The sequence below is a fragment of the Cibotium barometz genome, chromosome 42, assembly GCF_041138505.1.
Source record: "Cibotium barometz isolate CiBa-2024 chromosome 42, ASM4113850v1, whole genome shotgun sequence".
In the NCBI taxonomy this organism is placed as follows: domain Eukaryota; kingdom Viridiplantae; phylum Streptophyta; class Polypodiopsida; order Cyatheales; family Cibotiaceae; genus Cibotium; species Cibotium barometz.
The window spans coordinates 5351372-5375727 of NC_141087.1; the positions used below are offsets into that span (position 1 = coordinate 5351372).

The 24356-nt window shown below is 42.9% G+C and overlaps 1 protein-coding gene across 2 annotated transcripts; it reads left to right on the forward strand.

Moving 5' to 3' along the window:
• The first annotated feature begins 250 nt into the window (after positions 1-250).
• LOC147614102 (high mobility group B protein 9-like) lies at positions 251-22541 on the forward strand. Of its 2 annotated transcripts, none has more exons than XM_086780630.1 (6): positions 251-1014; positions 16985-17063; positions 18146-18308; positions 18408-18530; positions 19355-19758; positions 22379-22541. In XM_086780630.1, exons 1-6 carry the CDS (start codon positions 776-778, stop codon positions 22430-22432), a joined length of 1062 nt encoding a protein of 353 aa, XP_086636756.1. In that variant the 5' UTR covers positions 251-775; the 3' UTR covers positions 22433-22541. The 2 variants fall into 2 exon arrangements, with proteins under 2 accessions (XP_086636756.1, XP_086636755.1); XM_086780629.1 differs by lacking the exon at positions 22379-22541 and adding an exon at positions 20622-21375.
• Positions 22542-24356: the final 1815 nt, after the last annotated feature.

Below are 24356 nucleotides of genomic sequence, written 5' to 3' on the forward strand. Positions count from 1 at the left end.
GGGGAATAATTAATGACCATCTCACAATCTATTGTGCAAAGATGATCCTCTCATTGGATTTGGGTAATGCATTGGTAGTAGTAATCCATGATGGTCTTTTGTGCACACTTACCAATGTAGGAAGGAAAGGTCTCCGACAATCTGAAACAGTGGGTCTTGCATCATGCATGTGTGTGTGTGAAGGGTGAGTGAGAGACTGAGAGGGGGCCTAAGACATCATTAAATATAATAAATGGTTGATTGTGTGGTCGTTCTTATCTAATGCGATATGTCTGATGGTGTAGGTGACCTAGCTTTTCAATTATTTCTGTTAAAAGGGAAATTTCAAACTTGTCTCTGCTCACTAGCCGCGCTCCGATGCTTGCTGTCAATACTGTGGATACTGGTTACATTAGGAGCCATGCTTTGTCTCAATCAAAGCGCGGGAAGAACCTCTGCTCACCAATGTAAGAAGCTTGTCGGAAAATTGAACTGTAGAAGCTGCGGATCTTCTGCAAGAACTGTAGGTTATGCCGCATCATGGTTAGATTATGCTTTTGCCCTCGAGCTCATGTGAGGGCGATTTTCTCGTCAGGTCGTTAGGGTTAGGTTTTTTTCTGCACTGCACCACAGTGGGCTTAGTTGAGCCCTTTAGAATTTGGGCTCGGGGTTAGGGTTTTTTTTCCCATTACAGTGCGCTGGTTAGGGTTAGGTTCAGGTTCAGGTTTAGATTTAGGCTAGGGTTAGAGCTAGGTTTAGGGTCTTTCTGTACGATTGTTGGCTCGGGCTAGCTTACATGGCCATGGTAGGGCAACCGCCACAAGCTCTGCAGGGCTCGTCAGAGCAAATGGCGCTCGATCTGGTAGCTTCTCCATCTTCGTCCCAGAAGCAGCAAAAGGTGAATATGGAACCTTCTTCTCCATCAGCCATTGTCTATCCAGCGCCCTTGGCCAAACACACAGAGGTGGTTGCAGACCGTGATTTGTTCTACGACACCCTCAACAAGTTTCATGCTGCCCTTGGTACTCGCCTCATGTAAGTACTCACTTCAACACATACCTCTCTGTAATTGACCAACAAAATGGATCACAAAGCTCGAATTTGCTTTCAATGTCTGTTGGAGTTTTCAAAGAAATGCCGCTGGGACATAGAACCCTACCCTTCAGGCAGATCATGCGACATGACTCTTTAAACTTGTTTTTTACGTGTTCCAACGCAAAACCTAAGATTCACTTGGAGTTTGATTTTACCCAAGACATCAAATCGTGAGACTCTCCTTGTGTAAGTAGTGACCTCTGTGCTTTAACCAAGAAAATCTTGTTTAGTGTCTCTAGGATTGTAATGCTTGAAGCTTTGTTGCCAGAGCTCTCGGTATGGTATAACGCTTTAATCTCTTTGCAATTTTACTGGTTATCTTCTCTAATGTCAATGTACAATTCTAAGATCATAATTGGGCTTGAGTAGACATTTTTTCAAGACTATCTCGTCTTGTCATCAGCCTATAGGGAAGCCATGCCTAGCTCCCGTGCTTGGTTGCCAAACATCCAGGCGCAAACTTCTTTTGGCTGCGTTTTTTTTTTTGCGTCTACATGCATTTATAGCAGTGGTTTGCGGTGTGAAGGCTGTTTCTTTCAGCGTGGACTGCAGTGGAAGGTCTTTTCTTCACATGTGGTGCAGCACGACAAGCAGCTCCGTCAGTTTCCCTTTCCTCGGCTTTTCCCCTTCTCGGTTGGGTGTCTTTGGTGCGTTTTGGTGGACTATTTTGCTGCCATCGAGCCTCTTTCTCTCTCAAATTTGAGAGGGGGCTGATTGATCACGTGCCTCGTGTTGTTGGAAAGTGTTGAGAGGAGTCTTGACGTGTTGAGATTTGTGTACTTTGTTGCTATGGATTTGGATCCCCCCTGTACGAACAAGGAGGACAAGTTGGACGGAACCAACTATATATATACCTAGATTAATCCAGGAACATGTCCAAATTCACCTTTTAGTACGTGCATGTTGTCACCAGCATGGACATTTCCCAATATGAAAGGAGTCTGGTGGACTCTAGGATGTCTAAATATTTGGAAAGTACAAGCTTTGGGAATGGGGGATTATCCTAGAATACAAAGGACCACACTCCTAAAATTTAGGAGAGTTGCTATTTTTGGCCCGACTCCGATGGAAATTCTGTTCGTGTCATTACATCTGGAATTGAGCAGATACCAAGAGTTGGCAAAGTGCCTATGACAGAATGTCTACCAGTTGGGATATTTTTAGAGATAAAGTTTATGGAAGGACCCATCTCTTAGATTGGGACATGTGGCACCAAAGTGAGACAAGTGGCCGGACACTTGTTAGAAAGTGGATCAAAGTGAGACAAGTGGCCTCACACTTGTCACTTCAGCTATTGTGTGGCTCTCCAGCCTTCTCTTGCCTCTACCACCGTCGAAGGCTCTCTTTGCTGCACACTAGCCTCTACCACCGTCGAAGGCTTCCCTAATGATGGCTAGTCTCTTTCTCTCTATCTTGAAGGCTGCCCGTGAAGAATACCGGCTTCTGCTGGGACTGTTTTGGAGGCTTCCATCGTGAAGAAATATTGAAGGCAAGGGTATTTAATCATTTATTATGATTTCTAGCCATTGTACTTGTTGTACCATCATTTGTACTTGTTGTACTTGTTGTACCAACCACTGTACCAGGTTTTGTACTTGCTGCACCAGCCATTATACTTACTGTACTAGTCATTGTACTTGCTATACCAGCATTTATACTTACTGTACTTGCTATATCAACCACCGTACCGGCTGTACCTATTGTACCAACCACTGTACCGACTATACCAACCATTGTATCAGCTGTACCAGCCATTGTACCTGCTGTACCGACTGAATGGAGAGTTGTACTTGGTGTACCAACTCTATTGCTTAAAGACCCGTGGTTTTTGGGGAAGAATCAGTACCCACACGGAGGTATATGGATTATGTTGTCGGCTCAGCATTTCTACAGCTTGTGTTCCGGCTTGGTAGCCTCGTGTTGGGCTATGTTATGGCATTTGTATATGGATAATCCGGCATCTCCCGTGGGGAGAGTAAGGCCCTCAAAGCTTGTACATGATATTATTCTCCTTGGGTAATAAAATACTCCAATGGGGGGGGGGTCGGTCCATTCCGGCCTCTATGTGGTGTCACGATTTGTGGATGTTTTGTCCAGCTTTATGTTTTATGCAAAGTGATATGTGTTAAGGCTGTGGCCATGTTTAAATGTTTTAATATGCATTGATGGTATCAACAAATGTGTAAAGGCCGTAGTCCCTTGGGTACTAGCCGCGAGTTACATTGGTATTAGAGCATAGGCTTTCTTGGAAGCGGAGGCTTCCTTCTATCAGTAAGGAAGAGAAGAGATCTCAAGTGGGGACCACACTTACCATCATTGCTATTAAGCATGGCCAGCCACTTCATAGCTTATGAAGCAAGAGCATGAGCAATAGATAGCTTGGTCTAAGGATTTATGAATTCACAGAATTTATCTTGGAAGTACGGAGTTGGCTTTATGAGCACACGTTTAGCACTCTTTCCATATGGATATTGTGGATTATATTATCAAGCTTACAAGCAAGCTATATGGAGATATATCTCAGGATATCTTAAGGATATGGTGATGAGATATTTCTTTTGGCTTCATGACCAACTTGGCAAAGAAAAGCTAAGTATACCTTGAGTTTGCAAAGTTAGTGCTTTTGCTATGAAGTGTTTTTGATGTTCACTAACCCTTGTATAGCCATGCCAGGAGAAAGGTGGTGTTGTTTGCCTTGAGATGGTTTCAGGGAAACATTGTTTATGGCTCCCTTTATTGGGATGGATTATATCTATGGAGATTTCTTTCTTGGATGAGATTTATATAGATATTGGGCTTCACAAGCAATTTCTATGGACGAATTTGTCCCAGTTTATAGAGAAGAAATATTTGGATATCTCATGGATATAATGCTTTTATGAATAAAAGTCTACCTCTACTCCAAGGTGTGTGGTTAGCACGGAGTATGTGGTAAGAGTTATGGTATACAAGAATTATGGTATACAGGTCTATGGATTCCTGGTCTTCTTGTCTAGGGATTTGGATCTATCCTTTGGTTTATGGATTATGTTTATGACTCCCTTTTACTGGGATGGATTATTCTTTATGGCTCCCTTTATTTGGGATGCATTGGACTTACGGAACTCATGGTTCACATACCTTGTGTAGTGTTCTCTTGTCCTACGTGCTCTCCTGAAGATTGTTTCTACCATGTGTGGGTGGAACAATAGAGAGCACCATATCTGGGTGGAACAATAGAGAGCAAATGGAATGGAACATGGATAGGGTAGTGTGAGTTGGTGGCCGAAATGCCTATAAACTATGTGTAGCAGAAATGCTTATGGAACACTAGGTTATCTATGCCTACGAGTGATTGTTTTATCTTGTTACTTGAGCCCACCTCTCATCCAAGGTGTGTGGCCAGAGTACCAACAGGGAGTGCAAGTGGTAAAGTGGACATGACGCCTGGTTGGCACGGGACTTATGTCTATGCTAAGGGCCATGTGGACCGATGCCTCGTTGGTAGGAGACTTATTTTGTCTCGTCCATTTACTTGGGACATGGATTATGATATCTCGACTTATGGGACTGATTTGTCTCGCCCATTTACTTGGGACATGATTATGACATCTCGACTTATGGGACTGTCCATTTATTTGGGACATGGATTTATTTATTTTTATGCCATATTAGAATCACTATCTCCCCATGCAGAGGCCAAGAAGTTCATTGTTCATCTCACCATGCATGTGGATTCATGTTGGGATTGTGAGAGGGCAATTCAATGAACACTTCACCATACACGTGGATTCGTGTTGCGATTGTGGAGCGAGTGTTTCGTTGTTTCCACACCATGCTTATTGATCAGAGTTGGGATTGTATGCGAGAACATGGGAACTGTTGGGATTGGGAGAAAGGATTGCCAGAACTATGGAGAACCGCTTTTCTGTTATCATGGTTTGTGCTCTTGAATGGCACCAGTTTGTGTGCATAGCACATGTTTCTGTGCGAGGCACTAGTTTCTTGTGCATGGCACTTATTTAAGTGTCTTAGTACCTGGTTGGTGATTTTCATTGGCATATGATTATCTCATTGATATTGGTGATTGAGACACAATTGGCTCTTGTGCCTGTGTCTAGCATATCTTCCACGGAATTCTCACCCCTTTATTTTGGGACATGATATTGATATTGGTATTATGGAGACTTATTTAGTCTCACCCATTTCTTTGGGACATGGATTCTTCAGTTATATTGGATTTTTGAGATTGTCTCGTCTTGCCCACTTGATGGGACATGATTATATCTTGAATATATGGCTTGAAGCTTAAAGTTGCGGACAACTTTTAAGAAGTTGGGGAGGATGTCACCACCCTGGACATTTCCCAGTATGAAAGGAGTCTGGTGGACTCCAGGATGTCTAAATATTTGGAAAGTACAAGCTTTGGGAATGGGAGATTATCCTAGAATACAAAGGACCACACTCCTAAAATTTAGGAGAGTTGCTATTTTTGGCCCGACTCCGATGGAAATTCTGTTCGTGTCATTACATCTGGAATTGAGCAGATACCAAGAGTTGGCAAAGTGCCTATGACAGAATGTCTACCAGTTGGGATATTTTTAGAGATAAAGTTTATGGAAGGACCCATCTCTTAGATTGGGACATGTGGCACCAAAGTGAGACAAGTGGTCTGACACTTGTTAGAAAGTGGATCAAAGTGAGACAAGTGGCCTCACACTTGTCACTTCAGCTATTGTGTGGTTCTCCACTTGTCATTCTTTTGCCATTTTAGCTCATGGGAGGCCCAAATCTATAAATTGGAGTTCTCTCTCTTCATTAATGGAGGCTCTCTTTGCTGCACACTAGCCTCTACCACCGTCGAAGGCTTCCCTAATGATGGCTAGTCTCTTGCTCTCTATCTTGAAGGCTGCCCGTGAAGAATACCGGCTTTTGCTGGGGACTGTTTTGGAGGCTTCCATCGTGAAGAAATAGTGAAGGCAAGGGTATTTAATCATTTATTATGATTTCTAGCCATTGTACTTGTTGTACCAACATTTGTACTTGTTGTACTTGTTGTACCAGCCATTGTACCAGTTGTACCGGCCATTGTACCGATTGTATCAGCTTTTGTACTTGTTGTACTAGTCATTGTACTTGCTGTATTAGTCACTACACATGCTGTACCAGCATTTGTACTTGTTGTACTTGCCACCATACCGGATGTACCAGCCACTGTACCGATTGTACCAACCACTGAATCTGTTGTACCGGCTGAATGGAGAGTTGTACTTGCTGTACTAACTCTATTGCATGAAGACCCGTGGTTTTTGGGAAAGAATCAGTACCCACACGGAGGTATATGGATTATGTTGTTGGCTCGGCATTTCTATAGCCTGTGTTCCGGCTTGGTAGCCTCGTGTTGGGTTGTGTTATGGCATTTGTATATGGATAATCCGGCATCTCCCGTGGGGAGAGTAAGGCCCTCAAAGCTTGTACATGATATTATTCCCCTTGGGTAATAAAATACTCCAAGGGGGGGGGTCGGTGTCACGTGTGCAAGCTCCATTTTCAGCATTTGTGGATGTTTTGTCCAGCTTTATGTTTTATGCAAAGTGATATGTGTTAAGGCTGTGGCCATGTTTAAATGTTTTAATATGCATTGATAGTATCAACAAGTGTGTCAAAGGTCCTAGTCCCCCGGGCACCCGCCGCGAGTTACACATGCTATACACTCTGGTAGTCAACCCACAAGGCTATATAACTATCAACTCCATTATGCATAGTATGAACTAGATACTACGACATCCTCACTAACGTGCCCAATAGTGGGTGTAGAACTCTGTATCAAGTTGGACGGAACCAACTATGCCCATTGGAAGCTTAATATGCGGATCTGGTTCATCCATACGGGTTTGTGGGAGATTGTTCAGGGTAGTGAGAAGAAGCTCGAGCGTTCTCAGAACTCGGGGCGTTGGACCCAAGATCAAGAGGATGAATACCTTGCAGAATTACAAGACTGGGGGCATCGTGATTCGAAGGCGCACTCTGTGCTTGTGCGGACCATTACAAAGGAGGTTTCATCGGCCGTACAAACTCTTATTAGTGCACATCAAATATGGTCCAAATTGGAGGATCTCTATGTTGGAGATTCATCGATGCGGACCCTTACTTTGCAAGGGCAACTCTACAGCATGTTATTTCCTACTGGCAGTTCTATGTAGGCGTTCCTCATGAAAGCCAAGGTTATCCATGACCAGTTAAATGGGTGTTGCTTTGTCCTCTACTCAGTTGGTTGCACTTGTCCTCACCAAGCTTCCCCTGGAGTATGATGTGGTTTTTGGGACTTTGAGGTGCCAGGTCACAACCACTCAATTGGATTTTGATGACCTTAGCTCCCTTCTCTTGGAAGAAGAGTCCATCCTCTTTTCTCAAGGTAAGATCAAGGTGTCTCTTAGCAGTTCTGATCAGGCACTTACTTTCGTATAGGAGAAAGGTCCGAGTTGTAGAAGAAAGGTCCGAGTCGTTGCTTTTCACGTGGGAAGAGAGGACATGTGTTTAAGGATTGTTTGTCCAAGAAGAAGGACAAGACCAAGGGTAAGTCTTCGTTTCAAAAGAAGGGCAAAGACACAACGCAAGACAGTGATACAAATACTTCCAGTGACTCATCTAGGGCTACCAGGGCAATTCCAGCTCGGGAGGACTAAGATGGTGTTCTTTGGTTGAACACAATGCTAATCAATACACTTAAATACACTAAGATTTGATGGACACTTGCTCAAATACGAGAAGTAAAATTGCTGAATTGACAAGAGACACACAATGAGCCGGAACGGCCGACCCCTCTCTCAAATAAAGTATATTGATCTTGGGAGAATCAAGTACATAGTATCATGGGTATTTCTGACCAGATTTCCATACCAACATTTGAGCCCTTCTTTGGTCCTATTCCTTCTTGACTCTCCAAGCTACGAACTCTTCTTCTTGAAGATACTGTGTGAACTTTTGAAAATCTCGATATTTTGTTGATGTCATGGCCACAGTCTCATGAGAGAGATTGGCGGCCTTGGTTTGCTTCTAGAAGTTCTATGTTGGCTTCATAGTTGTTCCCTTCTTGAGGTCCTTGGTCTTCCTTAACTCTGGACATAGCTCTGTCACCCCAAGAAAGATTTCTTCAAGAGAAATCCTTGCTCTGATACCACTATAAGCCCAATGGAGCGTGCAATGACAGATTCCACCACGTGTCCAAGAGATATAGATAGAGAGACAAAAGGGGGGAGAGAGATGAGTATAAGGATTTTACACAGCACACCACGCTCAGTGGGGATCAAGCCCTGCCCCCTTTTTCAGGAACAATCCACGGGCTCTTCCAAGCTAGGACCAATACAACAAATGAATACAATATCAAACGAGTGCCGATGTCAAGGTTGGGCTGAAGTTGGGACCAAGGCACAAGATCTCTGATGTCGAGCTCACCACGAGGATGACCCACAAGTGTCTTGCACCGGGCTAGTACCCATATCCAATATCTAAATCAAGTTTGATGCTCTCAAATTCCCACAAGTGTCTCTTCACCAAAAACTAGTCAAATAGAATCCCAAAAAGGTTCACTTTCAAGATGGTAGCTGTAGGGCTGGACAAGGATCCGCTCAAGGTGGTGGTGCTTCTTTCAGTCGGCGGCAAGAGGCGGATCACTGGTGGCGTTCCAACTATTGGCAGAGTTGCGGCTTGCAGAGGAGTGCAGTGGCGGTGCTTTTCTTAGGGCAGCGCAATGGCGGCAGGAGGAGGCGGAGGTACTGCACAGGGGCAGCATGTGGAGCAGGGGTGGCGTAGCCAGTCGAAACTAGTGCTGGAAGGAGGTGACGGCAGCGGCGCTTTGAGGAGACGGTGGCGAAAACAAGAAACATGCGGCGGAGTTGAGCTCTAGGCGGCGGGGGCAGGCGGCTTTGGGGTGGCGACGCCGTTAGTGGTTTAGCCGGCAGAGGTAGCGCTGCAGGTAGGGCAGAGGCTGAGGGTGTAGAGAGAGATTTTGATGATGAAGATGATAATCAAGCCTTCAAAGATGGGTTCCCAAGATTTGATGATTCGCCAAGAGGGTGCAAGCTTCTTTATATACTTGAAAAGGGATCCTTGCACTTGCATGGTTCGTATGCATTTGAAGGATGCCGCCTTGAATTGGTGGCTAAAAGTAGTACAAGAAGGGACCGAGCCGAAGACGTAGACCGACTTAAAGAACTTGTTCAACAAGAACTTTCTACCCACAAATTTTGAAGCTGATGTGCAGAAGGAATGGGATGAGGTAAAGCAGAAAGTTTGTGAGAATGTGGCATCATATCTTAACAACTTTTCAGCAGTTTCTTTGAAGTTTACTTCTTATACTCCCATTCCATCACTAACGGAAATGAGTAAGTTTGTCAATGGATTGCAACCTAAGCTTATGCAAGGGGTTTACATGGTGGAACCAAAAAGAAGCTCAAGACAAAGCTTTGCAAGCCGAGGCCTTGTACATGCTTGGATGAACGACAACACAAAGAACGACAATCGGGATCCATCTCAAAGGAAGAAGTTTAAATCCCGATCCCCATCAAGAGCCGAGTCTCAAGAGCCTACAATCGAGATCCATCTCAAAGGAAGAAGTTTAAATCCCGATCCCCATCAAGAGCCGAGTCTCAAGAGAAGAAGGATGGGAGTGGGGAAAAAACCCCTCTCTTTTGAAGAAGATTGTCCCTCAAAAGCAATTCGAGGAATATGCCAAAGAAGGGAAGTGTTTCCAATGTGGAAAGAAGGGACACTTGGCTGCAAATTGTCCCAACTTGCCAGAGCAAGAAGCTAAAGAGACCAGAAGAGCATTAGATTGACATCTTGCTAGGAAGTTTGTCAAAAGAAGATTGCATTGGAACAGTCTTGTACCATGAGGGCCATGTTGTAGCTAATGAAAGTCTTAGATGAGGATCTCTAGGATTGTATTGGAACATATTTTTGTGACTTTTTTTGTCATCAAGAAAGATTTAAGAGGGAGGGATTGTACCTCTAGTCCTCTTCATTGTGTGTATATATATATATATATATATATATATATATATATATATATATATATATATATATATATATTGGACTGGAACTGATCATTATCCTGCTTATAATGTGTCACGTAGGCTGTAACGCCTGTGACCGACGGCAGACCGGATGGCTATATCTGGGGTTCAGTGGGAGAGGACGCCCATGCGGAGTCATGGGCGGCCAGGCTAGTGTGGACGGCAGGCCACACACTATATAACCTGGGGGATGAGGGGCAATCCTCATTCTTCCTCTATGGTTGGGTGGTGAGCCAGAGGCCGTCCCCTCTTGTGGTAATGCCCGTAGCAGTGTTACGGGAATGTAACACTGCCAGGCTAGTGTGGACGGCAGGCCACACACTATATAACCTGGGGGATGAGGGGCAATCCTCATTCTTCCTCTATGGCTGGGTGGTGAGCCAGAGGCCGTCCCCTCTTGTGGTAATGCCCGTAGCGGCGTTACGGGAATGTAACACTGGTATCAGAGCGTGGTTCGATGGGATTGTTAGAGCCCGCGCGTGACCGGGGGACCGGAGCCCACTCGATGGTTTTCGACCATTCGTCTCCTTATCCTTATCTTGAATGGAGGGTGTGGAGGGAGGCAGCCATGGAAGAATGGAAGGGAAGAACTCTCTCTCTCTCTCTCTCTCTCTCTCTCTCTCTCCCCGACACACACAGTGCAAGCGAATTGGAGGTAAGCAATTTTCTTAAGGGGGGGGTAATGTCACGTAGGCTGTAACGCCTGTGACCGACGGCAGACCGGATGGCTATATCCGGGGTTCAGTGGGAGAGGACGCCCATGCGGAGTCATGGGCGGCCAGGCTAGTGTGGACGGCAGGCCACACACTATATAACCTGGGGGATGAGGGGCAATCCTCATTCTTCCTCTATGGCTGGGTGGTGAGCTAGAGGCCGTCCCCTCTTGTGGTAATGCCCGTAGCGGCGTTACGGGAATGTAACATAATGGTTATTTGAACATGCTCTAGTTTGGGTGGCAACAATGCCCGGAAGCCCAGGAGCAAGATTTGTATATGGGAGGTAAAGATGCCAGAAGACCCATTGGACAACAACGATGCCAGATATTTTGGACTTCGCAGTTGGGTGGTCATTACAACTAATGGTCCACATGATTGTATTGGATTTCACAGTCGGGCGGTCATTGCGACCAGATGGCCCACATGAGTGTACTGGATTTCGTAGTCGGGCGGTCATTGCGACCAGATGGCCCAGATGATTATATTGGATCTCATGGTCGAGCGGTCAATGCGAACAGATGGCTCAGATGACTATGGAAGAATGCTCGGGCGGTCCTAGTGGCCAGATGGCTCAGCACGATTTCGATGAAAAGAGACAGGACAATCCATGAATAGGAGGATCATTACTTGTGCACTGCATATTGATGTATGTTTGAATTTCTTTGACTTTGTGTGCTGTTTTTGATGTATGGACAATGCTTGGATTTATGGCATGTGATAGTCCAGTGGGCTCTAGACTACGTGGCCAGTACTTGGAATACCCAGTAGATGTGAATGATGCATATTTGTTTGTTGACTAGCTTGTGTCTAGTTTTTGCAAAAGGTGAGTATGCATTTATTATATCTAACACATGTGACAGGTTATGAAGAACATGTACCATCAAGAACAAGGACATCGATTAAAGAAAAAAAAGATGTTGCCAGATGAGCAGAAGGCACCACATATATGAGGAAAGACCAGATGCACAAGAGCACCAGATGGGGCTAGTACCACGATCTTATGGAATATTTGTATAACTGTGATATAAGAGGGAGGGAATGTAACTATTTGGCCCTTCGAGCTCTTCTCACATGATGGAACTCATGCTCGGACACTTGAACAAATTGATGGATACATGGGAATAGGGTTTCGAAAGCTGGCATTGGACAAAGCACCAGTATTGGTCAAAAAGCAAGAAAGAGCAAAAAGTCAAACTATGTTGACCAAAAGCTAAAGGCACCATTGGAAAGAGGACATCGAATTGGATCAAAAAGCTAAAAGCCACTTTTCCAAAAAGCAGCTCTAGGGCCAAAAAGCAAGGCTTTGAAGCTATAAAAGCACAAATCAAGAACTTTGGCTATTATGAATATTTAAATGAGAAAAAGCAAAAGCAAGTAGATAAAGTGAAAGCAAAGCAAGGACCCCTTTTCAAGTACATAAGGAAGCTTACACTCTCTTGGAGAATCATGAATTTTTGGAGAGCCATCTTGGCAGACCCATCTTTGAAGGCTTGATCGTCATCTTCATCATCAAAATCTCCCTCTTCACCCTCAGCCTTTGCCCTGCTTGCAGCGCCGCCTCTGCCAGCTGAACCACCAGTGGCGCTGCTGCCCTAGAGCCGCCTGTCTCGCCGCCGCCCAGAGCTCAGCTCCACCCTACGCCTCCGCTGCCCAAAGCTTGGTTCTGCCGCCTTCGTTGGCACCTCTGCCGCCCAGAGCCCGCCTCCGCCGCCTGTTTCCTATTTCCGCCGCCTCCTTCCAGCACCAGTTTCGGCTGGTTGCGCCACCCTTGCTCCGCCTGCTGCCCTTCTGTAGTACTTCCGCCTCTTGTTGCCACCGCTACGCTGCCCTAAGAAAAGCACTGCCACTGCACCCCTCTGTGAGCAGCAACTTTGCCAGTGTTTGAATGCCGCCACACTGATCTGTATCTTGTTGCCTCTACGCCGAACTGAAAGAAGGGCCACCACCTTGAGCTGATCCGTGTCCAGCCCTACAGCTACCATCTTGAAAGTGAACCTTCTTGGGATTCTATTTGACCAGTTTTGGTGAAGTGACACTTGTGGGAATCTCAGAGCATCAAACTTGATTCAGATATTGGATATTGGTACTAGCCTGGTGCGAGACACTTGTGGGTCATCCTCGTGGTGAGCTCGGCATCAGAGATCTTGTGCCTCAGTCCCGACTTCAGCCCAACCTCGACATCAGCACTCTTGTTTGATATTGTATTCATTTGTTGTATTGGTCCTGGCTTGGAAGAGCCTGTGGATTGTTCTTGAAATAAATTGCTGAAAAGGGGGCGGGGCTTGTTCCCGCTTAGCATGGTGTACTGTGTAAAACCCCTATACCCATCTCTCTCCCCCCCTTCTCTCTCTCTATCTATCTCTCTTGGACGCGTGGTTGAATTTGTCACTGCACGCTTTGGGCTTACAGTGATGCATTTGTTAGTTTGGCTGTTTTTGAGTACCTCTTTCTAAGCCACCCTAGTGTTGGATAAAACCTGGAAGAAATATTTCAGGAATCAGATTTCTTGTGAAGAAAGGGGTTCCACAGAGAGGGAAATCGTCACAATGACCAAAGATGATGTAACTGGAAAGATGTTTTTGTCTTCCTCCACAGAGAATGACTGAAAATGATAGGTATCTTTGTCCTCAGTGCAAGGAGCTACAAGAGAGTGCCCGGTTAAGAGAAGGATATGAGCCTGCCAATTAGGAATCTCGCGGCATCAGAGGCAAGAAGGCAATCAAGCACATCTCCTTGAGATTCTCTTGTTAAAGATTGATAATTCTCTTGGCTACTTGACTGGAGGCAGTTAAGCTAGAGCAAGGGATACCTAGCAGACCATAGTCTCGAAGTTCACCACAATGGTGGATGAGGTTGTTATTGGCCGAAGAGTTCTTGCAATATCAGAAATTCCATATCAAGTATCTAAATCAGTAACATTACGGTTATACAGTGGTTTGAGGAGGAGCCTTTAGTAGTTGAGTACTCAGGAGGACCTGCCACAAGATGAAATGAAAGATTATATTGTATTTTTCTCATTGGCTGGGGACGGGTGCAGTTTACACCGATTTTTGTCCAGTTACGGAGATGCTTTGTTTGATTGTTTGGGGCGTCCATATGAGGACCCACTTACCATCTTAGGTGAGCTCAATCTAGCGTTGTTTGCTGTGTGAGCTTCCTTAGAAAACTTTTTCTAGGTATATTTGGAGACTTGCCTGAGTTGCCAAAGGAGAAGCGTGTAGAAGCAATCTGTAGAAGCTGCTCAGAGGGGCAAGAGAAGCAGAAGATTGAGAAGTTGCAACAAAAGTTGCTTCTATTGCCATTAGCAAGGTTGGTTCTGGTACGAGATAGGAGACCTAAAGATAGAGCCGATGCAGGTGGAGGGTCTACACCATCTTACTCCAAGTTAAGCACGAGAGGATGTCCCATGCATCCGTTTCTGGATACATTTGCCATGGCTTCATGAGACACGTACAAGATAGAATAGAGCAATTAGGGTTTAGCAGTCCTATGTGAGCCCTCGCAGAAGGATGCGGTTGATCGTGTTGTGTAGGTTAGGGTTTGCACATAAGGTAGATGTATGTGCACACAAATGAGGGGTTAGAACTTACAACAGCTTGGGAGAGGCACTCTGGGGTACTGTTGGACAGAATATCAGTAGCAATTAACATGGGGTGGAAATGGGCTTGTTTGGCATGGTTTAGACCAGTTTTGGGCAGCCTAAACATGCTTAAACTAGCTTGGCTATTGGGTGTAGGGTTGGGCACTCTTTTGGGCCAGTATGCAACATTTGAAGCGACTTCTGTCACATTTTGCAAGGGCTGGCCTACGTGTGCTGATTGAAGAGCCGTGTCAATTGTGTTTGACTAGTCTGTTTTCCGTTGTTTATGCTGCGAGTCAAACTTCAATTTGATTGTGTTGATCTCCACAGGGCTTACCTGAATCCTCCCTCAAATTTTGACAGTTTGCTTTGTGAGCTTCCTTTGACAACTTTTTCTAGGTATATTTGGAGACTTGCTTCAGTTGCCAAAGGGGGAAGGTGTAGTAGCAATCATTGTAGAAGCTGCTCAGAGGGGCAGGAGACGAAGAAGAAGGTTGGGTGGAGATTGAGAAGTTGCATCAAAAGTTGCTTCTATTACCATTAGCAAGATTGGTTCTGGTACGAGATAGGAGACCTAAAGATAGAGCTGATCCAGGTGGAGTTTCTATGATGTCACTCCTATAAGCAGGAGAGGATGTCCATTAGCATGGAGTACCTTGGTTGTCAGGTGGGCGTTGACATCTCCCCTGCACAACAGTTTGCTCCAGTGCTCTTAAGCGTTAAAAGCAAACTTCATCATTGGAGTAGGAGGAAGCTCGACTTGGTCTCTAGAGCTTTGGTGGCTAACCAAGTTTTGCTAGCCTATCTGGGTTTCCTTTCATGGTTGTCTGGCCACCAATCAGTGGAGGTCTGTTTACTGGTGCTTGCCTAGAATGCCCTAGATGTGCAGGAGTTTCGGAGTCAGTTTACCATTGTTTATGGGAATGCAGGGAAGCATAGAGGGTTTGGTCTACGATTGCACACCTCTTTGGTAGGATTAAGAGGGATGCTATCATTTCTTTTGGTTCTATCATTTGGTTGACACAGTCTGGGCTTCAGCTGAGGTTTGAGGGAACTGATAGGAGCTTGGCCATTATGGTTAGGCAAGGAGTTGCTCGGCAGTGTTGTCTTCAAGATTTGCCACTTTCACACTTTGTCCACACTTTGTCCCTCCGGCACAGAGGTTAGATAGTTCTTGGGAGATTATTACTAGCATCTCAGCCTGGAATATTTCGAAGGCTAGATGCACTGAGGCCATTGAGGGTACTCCCGTTCTTGTTTCTCAGTGTCTTTGCAGGATTTGGAGTGATATTATTCACACCATTATGGCTACTTGGGCCAGAATCCAGGGATCTTCGAGGGTTGCGGAGAGGAGGCGCGCCCAGTTTATGAGAGAGTAGGACATTGGTATCTTTTTCACATCCTCTCATTCGGGATCCTATTGGCAACACAAGGCTCCTGATTGGTGGAGATCTCCACCTTGCTTGGTGTGAAATCTCCATTTTGTAAAATTTTTCATACTTAATAGAAGTCTCCTTTCTAGAAAACACACTTTTTTTTGGGTAATATCCAGTGCAATATATTTATATGCTCATAAATTTACATGATGGGAGGTCTCCAAAATGGAGAGTATCCCAAAGATCAGAAACATAAAAAGAAAAGCTCTATGCAAGAAGCATCCATATCACCCTCATGATGGCAGGCATCATATAAGGATTGCCGCAATGAGGCTCGGAAAGATTCATATGACTTGTGAATCTGCCGACCCAAGTATGCCAAATTATGCTCACTCCAGATTGTCCAAAGAGCCCAATATCTCACCCAAGAGAGAAATAGTGAGTATTGAGACAAAGACCTCATAAATCTGCCAAAGAGCCAGAAATGTTTCTGGAAAACACACACACACACACACTCTCTCTCTCTCTCTCTCTCTCTCTCCCTTTCCACACTACAGGACTAGGAGATTCCATTTCTTTCATGCTACAAAAGTTTGCTGCAGTCTTGAGGAGGAGAAAAATGAGTATGCTCAGTACTGATTTAGCAAGAGCATAGGGAGGTAATTGAAAATGAGTTGTTTGGGGGGAGGGGGATTCACAAATGCTTTGGCTAGAGTATCTTTCACCATGAGGTGCCACACTTACAAGTTGTCTTGTAAGTGTTTTGATTTTACGACGAGGTGCTCTTAGAGCCCTATGACACCATCTATGTTATCCTGCTTTTTTTTAGACTTATAGGAGCCATTCAAAAGTTAGTGTCCTATTATATTTCCATCTCCAGGACCTTTGTTTATGGTAGTCGTTTGTTTTATATTGCTGACATGTGTAGCCCTAGAGGTGTGAAATTCTTACAAATTTTGAAGTTGGTCAATACAAGGAAAAGGCTCTTTCTCAGTGCAGATAGGAGGCACTTTTAGTACCAGTGACACATTGTGCTGGTTCAAACTTAGCTGTTTTGAATTGGAAATTTGACATGTAATCAAAGGGTGACTTGCCTCGTGGCATGTGGACCACTACTGTTTTTCCTGTGCTTTAAGATCCTTTACGTGGATCCTCATTTACAGGTTTAGTTTTTGATTTGATCAGGATTCCCACTATTGGTGGAAAGGAGCTTGATTTGCATGTATTCTATATAGAGGTTTCTGCCCGCGGTGGATTTGAGCAGGTATATTCACTCACCTGAGAAGCTCTGAAGGTCATGCACTTATGATAATCGACTCCATTAATTATTGGTGTTGATGAGTAATCTCACTCTAGGACGTTAGAGAAAGATGGTGTTCCGGTTTTTCTTGTTAAGTGATTCTGCAATGCTTAAGCCGAAAGATGTGGATGTCCTAAGGTTGTTTTGGTGAAAGGATAGGGAAAAAGGATGAATATAGAATAGATTGTGTGGTGCTCAAAGCAATGCAATAAGAGTCGTGCATGTCTTGGGCTATATTTTACCAAATCTTTGGCAATAAAAAAGGGTACTTAGCCTGGACTAATCAAGAAGAGCTCGTCTTTTTTTGTTTTTTGTTTTTTTTCCCTCTTTTTCCTCTTTCCCTCGCCTCTTGTGAAGCCACAAGAACAGTTTTGAGGGATTGCTGCTGAAACCAAACTTCCTGACACAATGGTTTAGAACTTTTTTCATGCAAAGGCAGGTTCTTGGGTCTTTAGTTTGTGATTGGTATAAATGCTGCATAGGGCTTTAGTAAGTCAGTTGCATGTTTGCTCTGCTTCCAAGTTATACTTTTTTCTATGTTGTCTTCTCAACCTGTTTGCAATGTTGCACATTGCCCCCATTTGGGCTTGTCCACCGCCCGCACAGCCGCCATTGCCATCTGGGTTATATGCCCAGCCCTGGTCAGTGCTGAGTGCTCCAATGTGCAGCTCATTACTGATAGAGGCTGCCCGCTTTGAGTACACTACCACTACATTCCTGCAATGCATTATACTGAGACCAAGGAGAGGAGTGTCATCAACATGCATATACAACACAACGGAGCGCTGAAGTTGTACAAAAAATCTGTACAAAGGGCCTGTTCTGTTTGTGGGTGTTTTCTTTTTTCTTTTTCTTTTTTTGGGGGGGGGGGGGGGGGGGGGGGTGCATAGGCTAAGGTACAGGTGTGAGTTCATGACGGGAAATATTCATTTGTTAGAAGATGCTTGAACCCACAAACAATCAAAGTTGGGATTATATGGTTGCAACTTGCAAGTATGTTGACTCCTTTGAACTTATTGCATGGTGACTCACATATGACAAGCTAGGTGGTCAAAGATCGGAAATGGAAGGAGATTACTGTGGCTTTTGATTTCCCTCCCACCACCACAAGTGCGTCTTACGTACTCCGGAAATACTATGTCATGTTGCTGCATCATTATGAGCAAGTATACTATTTTGGATCGAAGGGACAACTGGTCCCTCCTTCAGGTGTATAACTTTTTGTCCTGTCTATTGTCTTTTCCTTGCATCGGTTTTGTATAATAGTGCATCTTGCTGAATGGATTTCTGCAATTTTTGCACATGCAGTGCCTTTCGCAGGGTCAAGTCCGGGGCCAACCCCAGCTGTTAATGGGGTTGCTAAAACTGGCTTGCAGGAGGGAGAGAAGAAGAGAAAGAAAGGAGCACTAGATCTGACCCGAGTACATGGAGGTATTTATGCAATACTATTAATATTATTTGAGTCAAGCTTCTGATTCTGAGTTTCGAAGCTGAAGCCACAAGAATCATGCGTAACTCTCTGCTTGTGGGTTCTTATGCCTGTTTGCTATTGTCTTTGGGATCAACATTGCCTTCGCAAGAGGCAGGACTAAGCAATAGGTACTAGTTGTAAAAAAATAATAATCTCTCTCTCTCTCTCTCTCTCTCTCTCTCTCTCTCTCTCAATTTTAGACATATCAACATCTTTTTAAAAAGTTTATTGATCAATTCAACCCAACTTTACTAGTCCTTTAGATCCACTCAATTTTTTCCCTCCCAGTGGGTGTGGGGGTTTAAACCCACGGCTTTTTAGTAGGAAATGAGTAATGAGTTCAGATAACAAGTGGGGGAAGAGCATACCGAGGGCGCCATGCTCACCATAGCTGTGTATAAGAACATCAACGAGGAGGAGTAACGTCCTCCCCTAATGTTTCAGCCTTCACCTATTAGCCTAAGGTTTTGTCCACCACCATGCAATACACGAATATTCTCACGAATATTTTAGAGGATTTAATAATGGTTACTTTTTATTACAATTTGCTCACACCCAAAAAAGTCTCTAAAAAATATTCAAATATAGTCTTTCGCAAATTAATATTTTTTAATGCTTTCCTTATGTTTCCTTTCTTCTAAAATTTTACATCAATTTATCAATCAAATTTACATTTTATTAATTTGTGTACTCTATAAAATGCATTTTATGAAGGGGTGAATTTTTCACTTGTATGAAGAGAGAGAACCTAAAGGGAATTCCCAATTTTATGTTTTGTGATCAGCTGATCTAGGAGCGTCTCTCGGCCATACAGTGTCTGGCCTCATTGATGGGAAATTTGAACATGGATATCTTGTCAGTGTCACCGTTGGCTCTGATTTGCTCAGAGGAGTACTATATCATATGCCAGCGGGAAGCTTACCTCAACAATTTGCTTCGGTCCCAAGCATGGTTAATGGTGTAGGTTTGAACGCTGCTGCCCTTGAGGTTCGAAGAAGACGGAGACGACGGCGCAAGGATGAGATGCCCAAGAAAGACCCCAATGCTCCAAAACCCAATAGAAGTGGATACAATTTCTTTTTCCAAGAACATCACATGCGGCTTAGAGCTTTGCATCCTGAAAAGGACAGAGAGATCAGCAGATTGATTGGGGAATCTTGGAACAAGCTAACTGAAGAGGAAAGAGCAGTAAGTGTTTCATTGAATACTTTTTCCTTATGTTGCTTTGCAGTAGGCTCCATATCGTGCATATTTTTTGTAGTAGATTTCCTTCTGATTGTGATGTGCAGTTTCATCTTTCTATATGTGTATAGGATAATCGAGCTTAATAAGAAGCTTCGGTGTTTATTGCATGGACAGATCTTAGCTAGACACTAGCACCAGTCATCTTTTAAGAGCTTGAATTTACCAGTGGACTTTTGACTGGGTCTCATCAGTTGAATTTGGCATATGCACAACACAAAGCTCTCTCTCCCTTCCCCGCACAGTCTGACTCTTGCTCTCTTTTAATTTTATGTATCATGTAATGTAGACCTTTGTATAAATGTGTGCTCTTGTATGTGTGTGTGTGTGTGTGTGGGAGCGCGCGCACGTGCACACACACACACACACACACATACAAGAGCATAGGAGCACGCGCGCGCGCACACACACACACACACACACACACATACAAGAGCATACATTTATACCAAAAAAAAAAAAGTGGGGGAGCATATATTAATACCAAGTTCTACACCCACTATTGGGCATTGATGAAGTTAGTGAGGATGTCGCAGTATACTATGCATGATGGAGTTGATGGTTTATTTTCTTGTGGATGACTACCATGAGGTTATAAATTGCACTTTCTTATAAGGTGAATTTGGGCATGTTCCTGGATTCATCTAGGTATATATATCATGTAATTGATGAGTTTTGAAATGGATAAGGAGCTTTGTGGTTGAGCAATGAAGACATGATAAGGCTTTGAGCTGATAAAGTGATGTACTGAATAATTCACTCATGTAGGAGACTCTTGTATTTTCTCTCCCTTTTCAATGTAACCGCAGGTGTACCAGGAGCAAGGTGTAAAGGATAAGGAGAGGTACAAACAAGAGATGGAGGATTATCGAAAAAGGCTCAAGTCACAAGCTTATTCCGAAGATAGTGGAATTGTAAGAGTTGACGAGACAAACCTTGTTCTGGATACTATGGAAAACACAAATGGAAATCCTGAGCATGATCTAGCTGAAGTAAATTCATGCACAGTGATGGCTGAAAAGGTTGATGTTAAATCTGATGCTGATGACCCAAGGCTGAGTGGTGAGCCTGAAAAACATCTGTTGTCAGGTCCTGCATATGGTCAGGGGGCCATCAATGGTTAGTTGGAGGGTAAGGTAAAAGTGCTTTATTTCTGCAAAAAGCAATCAAGAAAAATGTGCATTCTTTTTATGTCAATCCTATGTGGATCAGGAGTTACTATAGTTTCTCTAGGAGTGCCTCATTTCAACTTAAAACTAGTGCATAGTAAGGCCCATGAAAGCAGGTCCGTCACATGACAAGGAGTGCATGAACAAGCTTATCAAAGAAGCTTATTGGATGTTAGGTCTACTAAGAGAGCTGGTCCAGCAGGAAGGATAAATCTCTATGGAAATTGGCGACCTCCCTTATTTTGTGGATAATTATGATCAGATTTTGCAAACATGTTTTTGTTTGTGGTTCACTGATGGCTCCCGGTTGATGATGGTACGGGGTCTTTGTATGGTTATAACAGTAATTTGTTTTGGATCAGTGTTTTTTTAAATATCTAAAATTTGAATCTCCACCAATGGCTTTTGGTCTTTGCCATCGTGAAGTTAAGCTCATTATTTTGTGGAGAAGCTAGCACACTACACGCCCTTTACACTCACCATACTACATCGACCTCAAAGATGTTTGTCAGTGTCTGAAAAAGGCTAATGCACTACCTTGCCACGAAATAGCACACGGTGAAGTTAGAAGATTTTCATGAAAGCCGAATCATGCTTCCATATTTGTGTTGCTCAATTAACAAGGAGTGTTCATCATTTTACAAGGTCTAGTATTATAAATATAGGTCCTGAATTTGATTTTTTCTATTTTAATTATAATTCCTACATTGAGCCTCTGCAAGAGACGCCGACCTTTCAAGAGTCGGTTCTTCAAGCATGCTATCTGGTATTGCAGTCTTCAGTAATGCTGGTTTGTTTAGTACCTCTTAACTTCAACGAAGCTGATAATATGTTAATCAGAGTATGGAACTAAATCCTGAGGGTGCTTAGAAAGAGCTATGATATAAGTCAAAAAGATGAACATAATGTTGGTTTTCTCATGGCTACATGGTATCCAACAGGATCCAGATCAGAACTTTCAGAGAGTTTCTGAAGAAGACGTGAAAATGATATTTGCTTCTTCTGCTGTCGTGATTTCTATTGGCTAATTGTCAAGTCCTGTCCTCTCAAAGAAAAATCATAAATTATGTTCATTGCTTGTGACAAGCCCTGGGGTGATCTCAGTGTACATACTCCTCTCGAGCTGCATTGTAAGTTCCAGTGTTTTTGTGAGAACTGTGCTTATAATGGGCAGAGAGGAGGATCTATGGTTGTTTGAGGTCTCATTTGGGCCCTGTTAAGAAATTCCACCTCAAGAGGGTTATGGACAGTGTTGCTTTATTTATCTTCTGACATTTATTATCTGTATTGAAGTGATCTCAAGAGAGAATTCTCTATTTAAGTATTTGAAGTATGAGGCGGAAGTCTCAAATGCCCACTTCCCAAAATAACTTTTTATTCCTCTTCTTCTTTTACAGATCATGAAAACAAGATCTCTTTTTGATCGTAATTGGGATTTGCAACTTTCTTAGCATGAGACCTCCTCCTACAACAGGAAAATATCATCTTCACATTTCATCATCATCAGAGTGTGCTCCAATCAAGAAGCAAATTATTTTTCGAAAAAAATGTCAAAAGATGTACAAGCTTGGAGAAAATAGGAACACTAACTATAATAAGTGGATTGATGGTTGAGAGAAGAATTATAATAATATTAACATAATAATTGTTCTAATACACTTATTTTTTTCATTTAAAGGTATTTTATTTCATTCTTTATTATTGAAGAACTACTTGATTTTTTCTTAATCAATACGTAAGTTATTGGGAGTTTTCAATATTTTTCAAAAGAATTGTGATATTATCGGAATATTATTGATTAAAAACCACAGTAAAGCAAGTATTCAAACCGACAGTTTCTTATAGATTACATAGTATTTTAACTTATTATATACTACCATAAACACAAATGTTTGTAACTATTTTCTCTTAAATTTTATCTCAAGTATTGTAACCACTCGTTATTTTTTATGACAGACATTATGTATGTAAGTATAATATTATTGAAGCATACTTAAAGTAAATATTGAAATTGCTAGGATCTTTTAATCTAAGCCTTATTTATAATATTTTATTTTTAAAAGAAATATTATAATAACTATTATCAAGATGTCAAAAAAAATGACTTGCCTCTTTAAGTTTTCCTCCCCAAAGCCCTCTAACTTGCAAATGTTTTGTTTTTACCTCCTTTGCTCAAGGACTTGTCTCATTTTGCTCGATCACCTAGCCTTAGAGGATAAAAGAGGAGAGGCCAAGCTTAAAGCATAATGAGAAGGGGAATTGAGAGGAGCCAACCCTAGTAGGAGCATGTAGTTATCTATATCTATTGGGCATTGTATGAGCTGAAGTGTGTGGGATTCTCCTTTACGAGCAATGATTTCTTTCATAATACTCTCCCTTATCTTCAATCATTGGTGGCCCTCTTCCATCAAAGCCAAAATGATGGGCTCTGTGAAGATAATTGTGGCAACTCATTCGCTTATCAAGGCATTGGCACCTTTTTGAATCGTGGGTCATGCTTGGGGTTTTCCTAGTTGGACAAGTGTGTAGGAGAGGTCAATATCATGTAAAGTTTGTAGGTATATAGTACTTGCACATATAGTACCTCCTTATACATTGTGTTTACACCCTCACACTTAGAAAAATGTGTGTGCAGAAAGAATTACACGTAAAAATGTAAGTGGAAAAACTTTATACATGAGGTATTGTTTACACACTTTGTTGACACCCTCACACTTAGGAACTTTTCTAAGTCCACTTTAAAAAAATGTGTGTTTGAGAGGGGTCAACAACATGTAAAAGTACTACACAAAGCCAGCCTCAAAGCGTGTGAAGCGTACACAAAGAATGGCATGGAAGAAATGTTGCAAATGGACAAAGCTAAAGAAGATTTCCAAGAAAGAATCAGCAAAATACAGAAAGAGTGTTTGGAACAGGATGGTCAACTGGCTATTAAAGAAGTGGAATTAATGAAAAAAGACTCTGAGCAAAAAAAAAAAACTCAACCGTACAGTAGTGAGAAATGAAATAGTATAAAGAGCAAGTTATACCTTTTTTTCTTTCTATATGGAGAATTAAGAAAAGCTCCTTGTAGCATATATAGTAGTAAAAATTCCTTACATAGAGATCCAAGCTACCTAGGTAAAGCTTGGTTATTTCTCATTTACAATTTCTTATGTATGCAATTTGTATTTAAATAATTAATAGTTTGCCTATTGAAATAGTTGTGAAACTTCCATAACTAGAACACTATAATAATTTTGTAGAGTAGATCAAACTATCCGCACTAAAAAATGAACATTAACTATATATATGTACACACACACACACACACACACACACACACACATGCACGCATGCGTGTATACATACTTATACATGAGGCATGTGTGGCTC